This window comes from Phasianus colchicus, chromosome 24, assembly GCF_987193195.1.
Source record: "Phasianus colchicus chromosome 24, bPhaCol1.hap1.1, whole genome shotgun sequence".
Classification (NCBI taxonomy): domain Eukaryota; kingdom Metazoa; phylum Chordata; class Aves; order Galliformes; family Phasianidae; genus Phasianus; species Phasianus colchicus.
The window spans coordinates 154,915-171,430 of NC_143459.1; the positions used below are offsets into that span (position 1 = coordinate 154,915).

General features: G+C 41.2%; 1 protein-coding gene across 10 annotated transcripts; it reads right to left on the reverse strand.

Moving 5' to 3' along the window:
- Positions 1 to 1,288: 1,288 nt before the first annotated feature.
- LOC149915072 (annexin A4-like) lies at positions 1,289 to 15,863 on the reverse strand. Of its 10 annotated transcripts, none has more exons than XM_090123966.1 (6): positions 13,997 to 15,171; positions 13,634 to 13,747; positions 13,391 to 13,488; positions 12,653 to 12,709; positions 9,581 to 9,728; positions 1,289 to 4,922 (listed from the first exon to the last, which is right to left on the reverse strand). In XM_090123966.1, exons 2-5 carry the CDS (start codon positions 13,682 to 13,684, stop codon positions 9,647 to 9,649), a joined length of 288 nt encoding a protein of 95 aa, XP_089980092.1. In that variant the 5' UTR covers positions 13,685 to 13,747; positions 13,997 to 15,171; the 3' UTR covers positions 1,289 to 4,922; positions 9,581 to 9,646. The 10 variants fall into 10 exon arrangements, with proteins under 10 accessions (XP_089980092.1, XP_089980093.1, XP_089980090.1 ...); XM_090123964.1 differs by lacking the exon at positions 13,391 to 13,488 and adding an exon at positions 15,184 to 15,863 and having other exon boundaries at positions 1,291 to 4,922; positions 13,997 to 14,091; XM_090123963.1 differs by adding an exon at positions 15,184 to 15,863 and having other exon boundaries at positions 1,292 to 4,922; positions 13,398 to 13,747; positions 13,997 to 14,091.
- Between the last annotated feature and the right edge of the window lie 653 nt (positions 15,864 to 16,516).

Genomic DNA, 16,516 nt, shown 5'->3' on the forward strand with positions numbered 1-16,516 from the left:
ACAGCAGCATAAGGCTCACATAATATGTTAAGAAAAGAATGCTGAAAGTGAAGATCCTCACTCTAAAAATGTTTTAATCTAAAAAGTATGTCAGATGAAATAGAGTTAATGTAAGTGAAAAAAGTGAGAAAAATTTCACCTAAGATTGCCAGCAATCAGTACAGAACCTTTATATTTTTAATCCCAGTGAAATGTTTTGTAAGAAGTGTGCAGAGTTGATCGTGTAGAAGCCATTGGCAATTTTGAAATATGTGTGAATGGTAAATTTCCTATGAATATTGTTGGCTTGATTTCAGATACATTCACAAGCATTTCTCTGGAAAGTACACTGCTATTCTGTCCAATGTAAATTCACTGACACCTGCTCTTAGCAGGAATTTTTTAGTAATTCAAGGCAGTAACGTTTATCAAAGTAGCTAAATTAGCTGTTATGAAATCACTGTTGAGTTTTTGTGAATGAGCACCTCTATGCACTATTCTACTTCTATTCTAGCACTTTTCAGACACTAACATAGGTAATAGACTAATGAGGCAGGGGAACCTGCGAATCCAAGCCCTGGGAAAAGGAAAAGGGGAAAAGGTAGGGAGATGGGTCTAAAAACAGCACAGTGGCAATGATCTGAGGAGAAACAAACTAATTTACTAAATAAGATATCAGAATGCAAGATAACATACTATAATGCAATATAATATAACGTAATTAGAATTGAAGCTAATAACTAAAGTGAGAGTGTCTGAAAAATAGAAGCCTTACTCTAATTAAGCTGAGGTGATATGGCTGGGAGCAGAGATGAGCCAGAAAATCAAAAAAGGGAAGTCAAGAGATCTACGAATGGTTTTTATCTTTCCCACTGAGCAGAAATGGTAACAGAACAGTGAGCAGTCCTCTGGGGGATATAGTTCTTCTTCTCTTCTAAAACAGGTACCCCGAAGTATCTACTATGCATGGAACAGGAGCATTAATGCTTTAACATGTACTACATGATGTTATGATGTGGAATACTGAGAACAAAAATCTAAAACCATGACATATAGTTACACTTCCGTCACCAGAAAAAAGAGGAAATAGGGAAGTTCTGGAGTCTGAGTCTAATTCAAAATTGTTTGTAATTAATTAAATGAATTATTTTGGAATTCAAAAAGGAATCTCTTTTACAGATTTTGTTCACTGACCAAAATTTACAAAATTCTTCAAGTAGACACAAGTATAGGGCAAAAAATATCTGAACAAGCCTACCCAAGTCTAATAAGGTAATAAGACTGTGGGTGGTGACTTATTTTCCTTTGAGATTTGGAATTGGGGTCACTTTTGTCACCAGATTTTTTAACACCTTCTTCGAGATATTCTGATTTATTGTTCTTCAGAGGAAAACTGCTTAAATGTGGCATCACAGAAATATATTGGATTAAGGGCTAATACATTTTCCTAGCCAGATGAAAGTGGTGTTGTATTTTTAACATGTCAATAGTGCTTATCCATATCTCAGGAAATCCAACAGTGGAGAATTCAGGTTTAAAGTAATTAGATTGATATTTCTTATTTAAATGCATATATTTATTTTCAATATTGTCAGTTACTTTTTTCCTATCTTACCACATTTTTGTCTCTCTTCCTCTTTTCCTGTCTCTCTCGTGCACTAAGTAAATATATAAACAAATATATAAACATATATGTATACACTTATATACTGTCTCTTTCCTATTAATGGTAGTTAGTTTAGTGACTAAGGATGAAAAATATTATATATTTACGCTTCAATTATAGGAACAATATGTTTTACTGTCTAAGTACCATTTCTTGTCATGGTTATTATCGTGATATTAAATAGCTGAGAGTCATTGTAGAAGGAACATAAGTCATTACCATCTTTCTATACATAATGACTCTTAAACATAATTGCTATGTAATCTTTAGGTGAATTATTATATTGAATTATTATATAGGCCAGTGCACATGCTGGTAGCTTAGCTAGGAATAAAAGAAAGCTACTCAATCAAAGATTAGTCCTGTTTCTTTTTTAATTGAATGATTTCAAAGCATAATATTCAGGGCCGTGTTTTAGAAATATGTGATACTTTTACTTGACTCTGTTAAAGTGTGTGATATTAATTTAAGTAAATTGATAATGAAAAGAACATAACTGCATGACTGAAAGACTGATCCAGGTATGAAAAGGATACTTGTATTTCATGAGCTACATATTGAGAACCCACAAACCCACAAAAATCTAGTCAAAGTCTAGATTAGATGTGAGTCACATGCTTGACAGTCAAGGTAACTTATGCTGATGTTACAAAGAGATACCAGCTGATCTTAGGGGAAAGGTGATATGTTCTACATAGGGGACTTTACAAACAGCAGAAAATTAAATTCTTTCCTTTGACCTCCTTCATAGGATGCGAAGTCAATGCTGTGGAAGTCATGATAGGTTGAGGTGATCCATGAAAATATCTACATATTAATATATATCTGTACATATATATATAGGCAATTGGAAAGAGCCTGAAAACCTTCCAATGATGTGACATGTCTATTTTGGTGATACTAAGCTGCTATTACATCAATTGTGTTCAAAAATAACATGAAATAAAAATGCTCTGTAGGTGCCTTTTACTCCAGTAGAATGTCGAGTAACAATGTCATAGAGAGACATGAGGAAACTTGCACTACAGAATCTATCCCCTCAGTCTTCTTAATCTCTTTTACTTCCACAGGAAGAATTTTGTGGAGCCTACGACTGTTTCAAGTAAAGAAAGAAAGTATTACCTTTTTCTGATCTAACTTGCCACTCCCAGGGCAGTCCATCCCAGTGCTTGACCAATCTTTTGGAAAAAAAGCTTTTCCTAACATCCAACCTGAACTCCTCTGCCACAGCTTGTAGCCATTCCCTCTAGTCCTATTGCTAGTTACAAAGGAGAAGAGGCTGACGCTCACCTTGCCACAACTTTCTTTCAGGTAGTTGTAGAGAGCAATAAGGTCATGCCTGAGCCTCCTCTTTTGCAGACTAAACAATCCCAGTTCCGTCAGCTGCTCCTCATAAGACTTGTGCTCCAGACCCCTCACCAGTTTAATTGCCCTTCTCTGGACAAACTCCAGGCTTTCAATGTCTTTCTTCTAGTCAGGGGCTAAAAACTGAACACAGTACTTGTGATGCAGCCTCTCTATAACTTAGTACAGAGGGATGATCATTTCCCTGCTCCTGCTGGCAGCACTATTTCTGGTACAAGCTAGTATGCCATTGGCCTTCTTGGCTACCTGGGCATACTGCTGGTTCATGTCTAGATAAACCTCTATTATAGTTTGCATGTAACTAAATAGCAAGCATTACTTTCAGAGTGACCTATGAATTAGTGATTGGTGCATGGGTTTCCATACTTTTGGTTTGCCTGGTATGTTCTGAGAAAAGAGGAATTTTTGTGGGCTACATGTACGTAGGTTACTGCAAGTAATGTCTCCATGGAAACTACAACAGATACAAAGAGCATAATAACACTATTTGATAGAGCAAATTCTCAGCCTCATAATACTATTTTTTCAAGAAAATCACCACCACTAGCTGTGTATTTTCACCAGGGATGAACAAGAAACCACAGGCCATTCTTGTAAAAACCTGCACCAGAGGAGGAGACTAGCTGTCACAATTGCTGAAATCTACCACCTACCAACTCGTATTCACATCCACTGTTGGTGTTCATCAGTGTTGAGTCATCACCAGTGAATGTCAATGAGAGCCAATTTTCCACCTGGAGGAATTGAATTATCCACCTTTGCTTCTTATGCACTTCTGTGTCAGAGGTTATTTTGTCAGACCACCATCCTGCTTCCATCTGTCACACACAAAATGTGATGGAATATGGTCAGGAAGTTTCAGCCTCTACTACCACACTTTCAACATCTGTCTCTGTCACCATGGGCCAACACAATAAAGCAGGAGGCATTATTTTTGGAGCATCTCTTGTAAAATATATAATATAGTTTATGTATGTAAGTAACAAAACATTTCAATTTTTAATTTTTAAAAAGGGGGCGGGGGGGTGGGGAACCATAAAACTAGTAAGATATTTGATTTCATTTCTGTGAAATCAATGCACAACTCTGTTTTTATAGTAGTGGTTGCAATTCCTAGTGAGTTCTCAAGGTGTTAGTGGGAGAGTTTTGATGAAATTTCATTCATTCTGTGCTTCATCCTTGATAACTGTTGTTCACAAATTTATGTACAATCAGAGAGCAATGACATGAATAAGATGGGGTGGTGAAGCAAGGAATGTTTGTCTCTGCTAAGAGAGGTCTCACAGAAGTCTGATGAAGAGACAGGATCAATGTTTGAGTTAAATATGTGATTGTAACTCTACACATTACATTTAAAAATTTGCAGGTAATTTATTTATGGGAACTGAAAATAGGGTCATGAGTACACAAAAGAAAGAAGAGAAGAGAAGAGAAGAGAAGAGAAGAGAAGAGAAGAGAAGAGAAGAGAAGAGAAGAGAAGAGAAGAGAAGAGAAGAGAAGAGAAGAGAAGAGAAGAGAAGAGAAGAGAAGAGAAGAGAAGAGAAGAGAAGATTCTTTTCATCAGTCTTGAAATATAGTCTCAAATTCCTTTATCAAAACAGAAAGCATGGCTGCATGTTTTTCACTGTTTGCAGTACTGTTTTTGGCTAAAGTATCAAATAGTATAAAATTATTTGCCATAACCTGACTTACCTGTACACTGAGCTCCTGGTTTCAGTCACCATGATGTTAGTGGCAGATCTATGTGTGGTTGTTTCTAGGTGAGCACCTAGGGCCAGACCAGGCAGGTAGGTTAAGAAGACTAATCACCATGGTGGTGAGGGGCAGAGGCTGGGCCTCTTGACAGGCTGCGCCAGATTGCATGTTGTCCACAGTCCATGGGTTGGACATGCCTGGTCTAGCTGGAAAAATCCTGAAGGACAGAAACATAATGTGTTGGTGCGTATATCAGAAAACTCACTTTGCTTAATGGTGAAAGGATGTATGGACAGGCACTTAATAAACATAACTGCCAGCCTTGATCTCAACTGACTGTTGTTTAGTTAATGAATAGAAGATGTGTTGTGGATTTTGTGACTGGACAATGAAATAGAATGAAACATTGGTTCTGTTTGTACATACTTTCAGTAAAGAATAAACATCATGAAGCTTGCTTTTCTCTGACACTCAGATAACTTTTCTATCACTGCAAAAATGTTCCTGGAAATTATAGAATGTGAAAAGAAGCCTACATTGATGCTGTACATAAGCAGTCTCTTGATAGCAGTTGAGGACTCAGAACTCGTAAAAATTGACTCAGCAGATCATTTTGGTATCCCCTAAATTCCCAGACATTTAGGCATGGTTGTAGACATTTCTTTAGGTGCTTCACTGAATCTGGATGAAAAATAATATTTCAAGAATTACTTCAAAGTAAGCATTTTTTAAAATACATGTCTGACATATGTTGCCAAAAACAAAGGCAACTTTTTTAACATAATAGCGGATAATGTTGACTACCTAAATTTGAACTGAAATATATATAATTTATTAATCATTTATATGTAATATTAATCATGTACAAAATGCTATAATGGAATTTTTTAAGATTCTGCTGCACTAACTGCACAATGGAATGTTTTTGTTTGTGTGTTTTTGAGAAGGTCTGAAAGATTTAAGTTACTTTCCACCATGATAACAAAAACTAGTTAGGATTTTTAGAAAGTTACAAGCAGTCACACAAGAAAATAGGCACACAATAGAAGCAGGCAAAAATAAGGAAGATGTAATTGAAGAATTTATGATAAATTTTATTTTTTATTTAATTCAGAACATGAAATGAATTATACTAATATGTTGTGCCAATAACAGTGGACGCTTCCGTAGAATATAAGTGGGGAAGACTCTTTTCTTTAAAAAGACCAACATTTTAAAGAATTATTTTTAAAGAATTTAAATTATTAGTTGTGAATAGAGAGGAGGAAATACTCATAGAAATAATAGCTAGGGCACTAGTTACTGGTCACAGGTTAAGTGGCTTTTAAAGGGTTTTATTAAACAAATCTATAAAATTTTAAAGATCTATATGTTTGCAGTCTTTTACTGAACTGTTTTTAAAAGAGAAGATTCAAAACTCACTAGAAGTATGCCTGTTCATTGAAACGAAATTCTGTAGCTATTACTTCTGGGCCGTGCATCCAAAAAAAGTTGTGAAAAATTCTGTCTCATTCTTAAAAAAATGAAAATAGCATATGTATATGTATATGGAGACAGAAACCAACTTTTTTTTTTTTTAATCCAACACTTTTTTAAACAACAACAAAAAAAAGAAAATATTTTTAAGTTGTAGGTTTTGTTTTTGTTTTTGTTTTTTTGTTTTTTAGCCAAAAATATTTACAAGCAAAAGGTTTTAGGTTTTTGTTTTGTTTCCTTTTTTTTTTTTTTTTAATTAAATTGATATCTAATGCACTGTAAGCACGTTACAAGATGAATTTGGAGTCTGAAACTAAATGTGAGGAAAAGCATAGTTGGCTAACAAAATTATTTCTGTCACTGGATGAAAAGTTGTCTGCTTGAAAGACTGCATATTTCTGGAGAAAAATAAAACACATCTATCAAGGAAATAATGAATCAACTAAAAAAATACTGATAAAATTTGTCTTCACAGACAACTGAAGTAAGAAACCTAACCTTTTGTTTTCCTCGAAGAGAAGCATTGAACTGCTAGTATTATAAGTTATTTCAGTATTTTGTTAATGACATTAATAATAATGTTTTACATTTATATGTCTATAGGAACTTTTTTTTTCCTTTCTCCTCCCAAACAAACAAAACAAAGAAACAAAAAAAACCTCTCCTAAAATACTGTGTAGATTTTAGAAGCAGGAATCAGGCTGTCCTTGAGTCAGTATGCTGAAACCAGTAGACAGCAGCAGCGCAGTTGAGAAGAAAAGTTCACTGTCTTATGACTTCTTGGAAAAACAGAATAATGTTTGAGAGTTCCAAACTTGTTTTCAAATGCATTATTTGGAGCAACTTATGTAAAGTTACATTGTTCCATAGATACGGAATTCAGCAGGAGCAAAGTTTTTAGCCCTATAATTAGTATTGTATATTGAAGCATTGTCATTAACCAGTGAGATTTGCAGATTAATCCTGCTGTCAGTGAAGAAACTGACTGTATAGATAAGTAGCAATTTTTTTAGCCTGATTAAAACATGGGCATCTAATCCAATTTGTGAAAATTTTTGAAACATTACCTAAAGCAAAAGGTTGCTTAATACCTTACAATCATATATTCTTCTTCTAGTTTGTAGGTTTATATTGAATGCAGTCTTTTATTTAGAGAATATTTGAGAACATATTTCAGATGTAGAACTTGCACATTTTCTCATAGTAAAGGTTTAATTGGAAAGTCATAAACTTAGTGCTTAAAAAAATATTTCATTGCACAATACAGCAATCTGGTTATTAGTCTCAGAGTATTAAGAACTCTCATTAAACCACATATTGAAATACGTGGTCATTAATTGCCATATTGATTTGTTCTTATTTTTCTTGAGTATGCTGATAAAATACACATTATTTTTTGTGTGTCAGAAATGGAAACCACATTCTTCCTTACACAGCAATGTGAATTAAAAAAAAGGTTCAACTTTAAAAGAGAATTAGAGATGACATCTATTCCCTAGAGAATTTTGTAAAATTACAAAATATTTCCTTTCAAGGTGCTCTTATTCATTTAATTATTTGCTTGCCTTCTTGCTTTGAGATTTTTCTATGTTTGAAACTGCAGATGAGATCTGTGATGTTACTTTCTAATAGATCTCTTCGAAGTCACAAAAATAAATAAATAAATAAATAAATAAATAAATAAATAAATAAATAAATTAAAGGCTCCCTGTACAGTAAGATTGAAAATGTTCTTTACATTTCTCTCTGTGAATAAGTGCTGATGTCAAATTTAGAAAAGATTTTAACTGTGTGGGAAGAGAAGCAAACAAAATATTTAACATTAAAAAAAATATACTGTAGTCAACGGGAGTTGTAGCTTTCATTTTAAAATCATAGAATGACTTATGTTGGAAGGGATTTTAAATATCATGTAGTTCCAATGCCCTCACATGAACATAGTTATCAACCACTAGATCAGGTTGCCCAGGGCCTGATCCAGACTGGCACTGAATGCCTCTAGGGAAAAAGCATCTGCATCTTCTCTGGGCAACCTTTTCCAGTCCTTTACCACAGTGAATAAAAAATTTCCTCCTATCATCTAACCTAAATCTCCTTTCTTTTAATTTAAAACCATTCTTGCCCGTTCTCACTAATAGACCATGAAAAAAGTTGGTTTTCTGCCAGTTCATAAACTCCTCTGAAGTATTGGAAGGTCACAATGAGGTCTCCCCAGAAAAACAATCCTCCTCTCCAGTATAAACAAGCCCAACTTCCTGAACCTCACGGGAGAGGTGCTCCAGCCCTCTGATCATCTTTGTGGCTGCCCTCTGGACTGATTCCAACAGCTCCACATCTTTATTGTCTTCAGGGCCTAAGACCTGGGCACAGTATTTCAGGTGTGACTTCACAAAAACAGAACTGAGGGGGACAACTTCTTCCCGTTACCCAGTTAGCTGCCCATGTTATAGTGTTGGCTACACTTAAAACAGCATATAAAATATTTTAGTAGAGTGAAAGCACATAGCCAAGTAAAAGCAACAGAAATCACAAGATATTTTTGCTAGTTAATTAACATAATTGCTAGTTACCATGACAAAGTGTTTCAATAGGTCTTAAATCACTTGATGTCAATGGAAGAGTCTTCAAGATAGGTGCTTCTTAACTTGTTCTAACTTTTTTTTTTTTTTTTTTTTTTTAAGATAAATCTCAAGTATTTATTTCCCCTAAAACACCTACAAGAATACTGTACTAAATTTGCATAGAAATAGGACATCAGACATTTACAGTTTGCAGGCATGTGGACTTCACGTAAGCACCCACAGGATCAAATTCAAGGAATGGTATTTAGAAACTACACTTGCTTTTCTTAAAACTTGATCTGTTGTGCTCTTAACCACTTGCACCATTGCTCATCTCGTTTTTTTTTTTTTAGAAGAGATTCTAAAGTTATACTCAAATATTAAAGGAAAAATCTCCGAAAAACATGTCATATTTAGACAAGATGAGCTTCTTCAATTGAATTTTTACTTGTTTTATTTTTATCTTTGTCATCAGGCAATGAATTATGTCTTGTTTCCCTCTCAAGACCCAGCATGAAATGTATCTGAATGCTATCTTTTCCTCAACTGGTCTATTCAAGTCTTCTGCAAAAACAATTTTGAAGATCAAAAGTAGTGATTTCAAAGCACTCTTACTAATTCTAATGCTGTATTTCCTATAGAAGAGCTAACTAGAAACTCAGAATAAAGGATACAGTAAATATTAAATTAAGCTCCAGTTATTACAATTAGTAATCCTGGAATATCTTCATGCATTTTAGCAAAAAGCACTTGAGATTCAGATTTAATCTGAAATTCAAAGACAGTTTCTATTTAGATTTTTTTTTTTTTTTTAAAGGAATATAATGGAAAAACTTACAGTAGGAGCAGCCGTAGACCTCAATTCTTAACCCAATTTGGCCTTCTCCATTCCAATCTAAAGGAACTATACGTACATAGCGAGCAATGACTGGGTGTTGCAAATCATGTCGGACCACACTATCAGAGTTTGTGTTTCCAGGAAATGCCTAAGGGAAAGAATAAGAAAATTATTTTATTATTTCTATCTCATACACTGTAAAGATTCTGTTATGAAGGAAAATTTTAGGTAGTGAAGACCTCGGAGTGACTAGTTAGCACTTAAGTTTGGTTAAAATGTTTTCTTTGATACTGAGCAAATGAACAGTGGTTTTAAAAAGTTTTGTAGTGCTCACAACACAAACACTGTAGCACTGGAACCTCGTGCTTTCTCCACAATAGATACAGTAAATTCAGGTAAGAGCTGCTGCTAGATAAGAAAGTATTTTGCATCACTGATCCATTGCTCAGTTACTAAAACATTTATAAAGATGTCCAAAAGGGTTGTTCTGTGACAAGATACCCATCCTCTAACACATTACAAACAGCAGTCACTGTCTTGTAAACAGAAACACTGATATATCCTATTTCCTACAGCAGACCCTCCAATTTCTCAAATTTCCAGGAATACAAAGATCTTTCTTTATTTTTTATGTACTACCTTCTGGAAAATGAGCACACAGTTTCTCTCCTAACCATAGTTACCTCCCACAGCAAAATCAGCTCTTTTTTGACTTTGGAAGTCAAAAAAGTACAAAACACAGTACTCTGTCATGGTTTTATAATTTTGTTATCGGTATTCCACACCAAACATCATGTAAAGCACGGGTAATTAAAGAGTTAATACTCCAGTTCCGTGGACTGACAACTTTCTGGATGCCTGGTTCTCAGAAGAAAGGAAGAACTACACATCCCAGGGGACTTCATGTTCAGAGAGGAAGATAAGCCATGGGAGGGAGTCATGGGATCTTGCTCTCTGGCTCTCTTGCTCACTGCCTAGCAGTGTGTGGGTCTGCTCCCCAACCGTGTGCCTTCAGTTCAAAGTAGGCCTTTTAGTTTCGGACACTCTCTCTCTCTTATTTGATTTATTAGCCTCAATTTCAATTATATTATATTATATTGTGTTATCTTGCATTCCGATATCATGTTTAGTAAAATTAAGTTTTCCTCCTTAGATTGTTGCTGCTGTTCTGGTTTCTGGGCCCAGCTCCCATCTCCCTTCCCTTCCCCCTTTTCCGTCCTGTTTTTGGGCCAGGGGGCCTATGGGCTTGCTGCCCCCTGTCGAGGGCACACGTTGATCTAGATAACTCCGTGACAGACACTCAAGTAAAATTTAAAAATGACTGAAGTAAATTCAGTGCTTCTTTTGTAATTTTGTACCTCTTGGTAAAAGATTTCATAGTACTCTGCTTAAAAGTAAATGATATCTATCTGTTAACATAACAGATTTTATTGTCTTTTCATCTCATGCACAAACCATTTGTTTTCTAATGGTAAATGTTAAAGATTGCCTTTTAGTTATTTTCAGCATTTTCAGAGAAACATCATAAGTCTTCATGAGTAATTTTCAATAAAACGAGTATCTTGGAGCAGTAAACAAAGAAAGGTGATCTTTGCCACACAAATAAACCCATATAGAATCCTATAATACATTCAAGTACTGGAAATAAAAAGAAATGAAGAAACAACTAGGCTGTAAATATATCTACTGCAAAATATAGTCATCAAAATTTTGTAAAGCCAAAAATTTAGGTTGACACTTTGCATATAGATACAGCACTAGATATTTCAGATGAGTATCCATCTTGTATACTGCACAGTAGATCTAGGTGTAGGTAAAGATTCACAGAACCCTTTCCTTGATGAGCTAAAAAAAAATAATGCATGTAATATTTTTTATAAGGTTGGTTGTTTGTACTGCTGCAATTATTGTGCTAAATAATGATGAAGACACTCGTGGCTTCATAGTAAAACTTGTTAGGTACAAAAATTAATGCCTGTGAAGCACTTCCATATTTGAGTGCTAAGCATTTATGAGAAATACAATAGTTCTGTATTCTGAGCTGAATAGCAGACAGACAACAACAAAAAGCACAGGCTGAACAAGAACTAAACAATCTATTGAATAACTGCCTACCATCTCAGATTTAATGCTGTTATGTCCTTGTTAGCAATGCCTCTGTACCATCAAAAACTATGGCAGAAAGTCACAGAGATTCAAAGGACCGCTTTGCAACAAGCTCCTCGTATACTGCATGAACATTCTTTCATCCCTGCAGCACTCTCAGCTAAATCAGGATCGCCCCACAGAAATAATTCATTTTCACTGCTAACAGTCTTGCGAATTGGCCTACCACAGCTAGTACCATTTTCAAGACCTGCTGCTTTGTGCTGCCAATCAAGTTTCTTAGCTCCTCTCCCCCCTGCCCCAATGGCAGTCACACTTCATGATCTCTGCTTTCCATGCTGGAGCTGCAGCCAGTTGGACTTAGGTTTCTCAAGTCCCTTTCAGTCTCAGGAGGGAATAAAACAGCCAGAATGGAATGGATGCAATGCGGCTCTCTCTAGGACACCTGCTGCCTCAGAAGAGTTCACATCTACTGGACAGCTACAGAGCTCCTACAAAAGCATCACACACAAACAAGGAAGGAAAGAAAAACCCAGGACACTGTGCAGGGGTCCTACCTCTCACTAGGTGATACCTGTTCCGTGTACAGAGGATGGACATAAACTGCACCTCATCTGTTCCCCACTTCTTCTCCCCCGCTTCGTACAGGCACTTCAAGACATTAGGGGTGACAAAGTAAGGCTCATGGAGAAGACTGGGCGTACAGGAGATCTTAAATCCCTTGCAGCTAGAGCACTGCTGGCGCGTACTTGTCTAGATCACGGATATTTTCCAACAAGCACCTACCAGGCACGGCAACCCACAGCCAAAATCTCATTGCCCCTGCCAAGTAGCCAGCCTGTCGAGAGACCTCTCATTAGAGACTTGCAAACAAGGCTAAAAGCATTATTTCCATTTCACAGGCTGGCTTCTCTTCACCATGCATCACCTGCTCAAGAATAGATTGGGAAGCACGTTACTACGCACCTGAGCATCTTGCTGAGCATGGGCATCATCCACATACATTCCTTCATCTCTGTTTCCCTGCAAAGACACGAGGATAGAAGACTCAGTTCACCAGAGCATCTACTGGAAGCAACTCCTGAGAATTCCCCGTTCATGAAAAGCTGCTGGGGATGGATAATGGAGTCCTTCAAAGGGAACACTAGCTTACAAATGAAATGCAGCTCAGATGTACTTTGGGCTTCCTTCTGAAACGAGCAGCAACCCACTTTACTGGGACATTTAAAGAAGAGCCCACAGCACTCATGCACACCCAGAGTCAGAGTTCCCTCCCCGGAGAGGCTGGGTTTGAGGAGCAGGTCATGGGACACACAGGGTGAGAAAAAGCCAGCCTGGAGCTCCTCACCACTGAGTGCAGAGCTGTGCCCACAGCTCTGAACATTCACCCCCTTCTCCCCTCAGCTTGGCTCACCGTTGCGAGGGACACGAGGACCCTTCGAAACATGGGAGATGTGTCAGATACGATGCCATCCTCAAGGGAGCAGCCATATTCCAGCAAGAACACACACACACAGCACCCGTTAGGAGCAGGGCCACCACCTGGGTGCTGCCCACAACATTTGCCAGCTGTAACCTAGCTAAGTACAGAACTGTGCCCAGGGCTCCCAGCAGCACTGCAGCACTCCAGCCATCATCATTAGTGCTACAGCCTCCAATTAAGAAGCGCAGACAGAAGGAAACTGACAAGAGAGCCTTTCGTACTCCTTACGAAGCTTGTAGTTCTCATTAATGCGACAAATCTCTCCATTGGTGCGAGAAGCCAGAATTTCCATTGGGCAACCTTCATCTGCTCCTGCTCCCTAGGGAATCACCAAGGCAAGACTTAAGATACCAGCACCTGCTTGTGACGTGCAACCAGGTTTCTTTAAGAGAGAGAAGACATGCATAACAAAGCAGTAAGTCCTTGGCCAGAACTTAAGCAATACAAAAGGAAGATTTCCAAACCTTCACAGCCCTCCTTAGTTTGTGCACGTCATACATGGTGGTGGGAGTCATCACCCCAATGATCACCCTCTCAAAATTCCCACTCAGCTCCAACTTCAAGTCATCAATCAAATCCTAGAAGGCAAAGAGGAGAAAGGAGTTGGCAGAAGGGACGGCCTTTGAGGACAGAGGAACTGAGCTGTTCAGCACTCCTCTTCAGGCTCCAACCCTCCTTGCATCAACAACTGCTCTGAACTGAACAAGAACAAAACAACCTTGGTCAGGTGAAGTCTCTGCCGACCTTTCTCTTGTAGAGATTGGGTCGTTTTTCACTTTGCGCCCAAGTGACACAACCACGTTCATGCATCTCTGCAGACCACCCACCCTGCCAGTAGTGCTCTTAGCGGTGATCAGAACTTGCTGACGCTGGGAAACATTTAGTTTGGTCAAGACGTCAGTGATGGCATCTTCATCCGTGCCTGCAAGAAACAAATGGAAGCTAGTCAGGATGCTTGCACAAGGATCAGAAGTGCCCTCTGGTCTTGTGCCACCTCCAGTCCCTCACACAGCCGGCTCTCAACAGCTCCAGGACTACATCGATGCACACAAAGCTGCCAGGACCCACGCCACCAGAGCAGCTGCATTTTGGGACACGAAGGGCAGTTCTGTTTCCACTTTCCAACAATTTTTAGGGCAGTTGTGCAGCAGAGCAGTGCAAGCAGCTATGCTTCCCTCTATCAAACCACCAGAGCAGCCATTCGCAGTGCTGGGGAAAAAATAAAAGTTGACCATGGAGGGAGATCAACTTAGCAAAGCCCTTCATGGCCTTCCTGAGAGCCTGCGCTTCTTGCTCAGCGCTGAAACTTGAGACCCCCTCGATTGTTGCCTAAGGCCACAAGAAAAGGATTTAGCAAAGGCAGACCGACGCACGCAGAGTTGAACTGGAAAAAAAAAAGAAGACAAACATAAAAGATGTGAACACAGAGATAGTAAAACTCCACCCACACAACTGATGCTTCTCTCTCACTTCTGTCTCACACGGCAGCCTGTTCTAGTGGGACTTCCCAAGCATATCAGAAAGAAGCCACGGGGGCACAACTGCATGGAGAACATATCTCCATACTGCTGCCCACGGAGTACCTGGTTTCCAGTGAAACAAAAGCTGGACCACCCGGCATCTGTGTTCAGGCCCACCAGGCCTTCTTCCTAGCAGTTCTCCACGTCAATCATAAAGCAATGCGCTCCCATCATAGCCCTAGTCCTGACTTCTCTTGTAGCAGGTAAGGACCAGTATTCTGCACCATTCCTTTTGCTCTGCTCGGCACTGGGGAGGCTGCAGCTGGAGAACAGCGTCCAGCTCTGGGCTCCCAGTACAGGAGACAGCTGGACATGCTGGAAAGAGTCCAACGCAGGGCTACCAAGATGGTGAAGGGACTGGAACACCTCTGCCATGACAAGAGGCTGAGAGAGAGGGGGCTGCTCAGCCTGGAGAAGGGGAGCTCAGGGGGATCCCACCCACGGCTGTAGAAGTTCTGCACAGAAGTTTGTCCTGATATCCAACCTAAACTTACCCCATGCCTGTGTGTCCTGCGGAACCCCACAGATGTGACAGTGGGCTGCTTCTCAAAGGAAACCAGTGCTCGGCGTCGGGAGCGGTGGAGGAAGCAGCTGATCCTGCCAATAACGCTGCCATCGCGCGTCCCTCCCCGGGACTCCCACACCTTCCTCTCCCCAGCCCGGCTCGGCTCCTCGCAGGCTGCAGACACTGCTGAGGCACTCGCGCTCCAGGCCGTCATCTTCTTCCCGTGCCGCCGGACCGCTCTCTGCAGGGCTGCGCTGAGCTCCTGCTGCTGCACCAGAACCGCAGCTCCCGTGCTGACAGACGGCGGAGCTTCGTGCCGGCACCCACAGCACGCGGCCCCCGGGCTGCTGGCGGCACGGCAGGATGCTCCCGTCCCCGCCTCCCTCCCACCGCCCCTCGGCTCCGGCATCCTCCCGTTATCCGCCTGAGGAAACGAAGGCCCCGCACAGGGCTCTGGACGGGCTGACCGACGGCTGATGCCAACGGAAGGACGTTCAACACCGCCACGCGCCGGTCCCGCACTTCGGTCACGACGACCCGAGGCATCTCTGCAGGCCGGGGGCAGAGCGGCTGGAAGGCCGCGCGGAGGAAAAGGATCCGGGGGCGCGGGCCCCGGGGCCCCGGAAGCGGAGCGGGCGCGCGGAGCGGGGCAGCGCCGCGGGCAGCCGGGCCGGGACCACGCGGGACGCGCGCGGTGATGACGCAATGACGGCGCGACCGCGGGCGCAAACGACCCCGCCGGGAGCGCCCGCCCCGTTCCGCGGGCCGACCAATAGGAGAGCGGGAGAGGCGGGGCCGAGCGCGGGCTCTCCGCCAATGGCGGCCGCGGGATTCCGTGCCGGGAAAGCGGCGCTCCGCCGCCCCGCGTCCCCGCCGCCGCCCGCCCCGCGCCTCGGGGCCCCGTCCGTCCCGCGTCAGAACGGAGCCGTCCTCCGGAGTCGGCGTCGCGGCGGGGCGCCGCCGGCTGAGAACCGGCGGCTGACTGCGAGCGGCGGGACGCCCGGTGTCCGGGAGCGGCTCCTGGCCGAGCCGGGCAGCCCCGAAAGAGAGGGACCGACCCCGCCGATCGAGACGCGTTCGAGCCCGGCAGAGTCGGGCGGCCGCCTTCGGTTCCGGCTCGGCTCGGCTCGAACGGTCAGCAGCGCCGTGCTGAGCCGCTGCCCCGCAGGCGGAGGACTCGACTGCCGTTTTCTGTATTCACGTCTGTCCGAGAAGAAAGCTGGCGGCGCTGGCGCTGACCAGGGAGAGGGAGGCCGGGGGCCGGAAAGCTCTCGGGCTGCGGCTCCAGGGCAGGCAGAGGAAGTCACGGCGCCGGTGACATC

What these genes read in the sequence shown, in the direction of transcription:
- LOC149915072 (XM_090123964.1), bottom strand. Translation starts at nt 15,603, where the DNA reads ATGCCGGAGCCGAGGGGCGGTGGGAGGGAGGCGGGGACGGGAGCATCC. An exon ending in GCAGGACACACAGGCATGGG is followed by an intron (nt 14,092 to 15,183) that starts GTAAGTTTAGGT and finishes TGTTTCTTGCAG; the next exon opens with GCACGGATGAAGATGCCATC.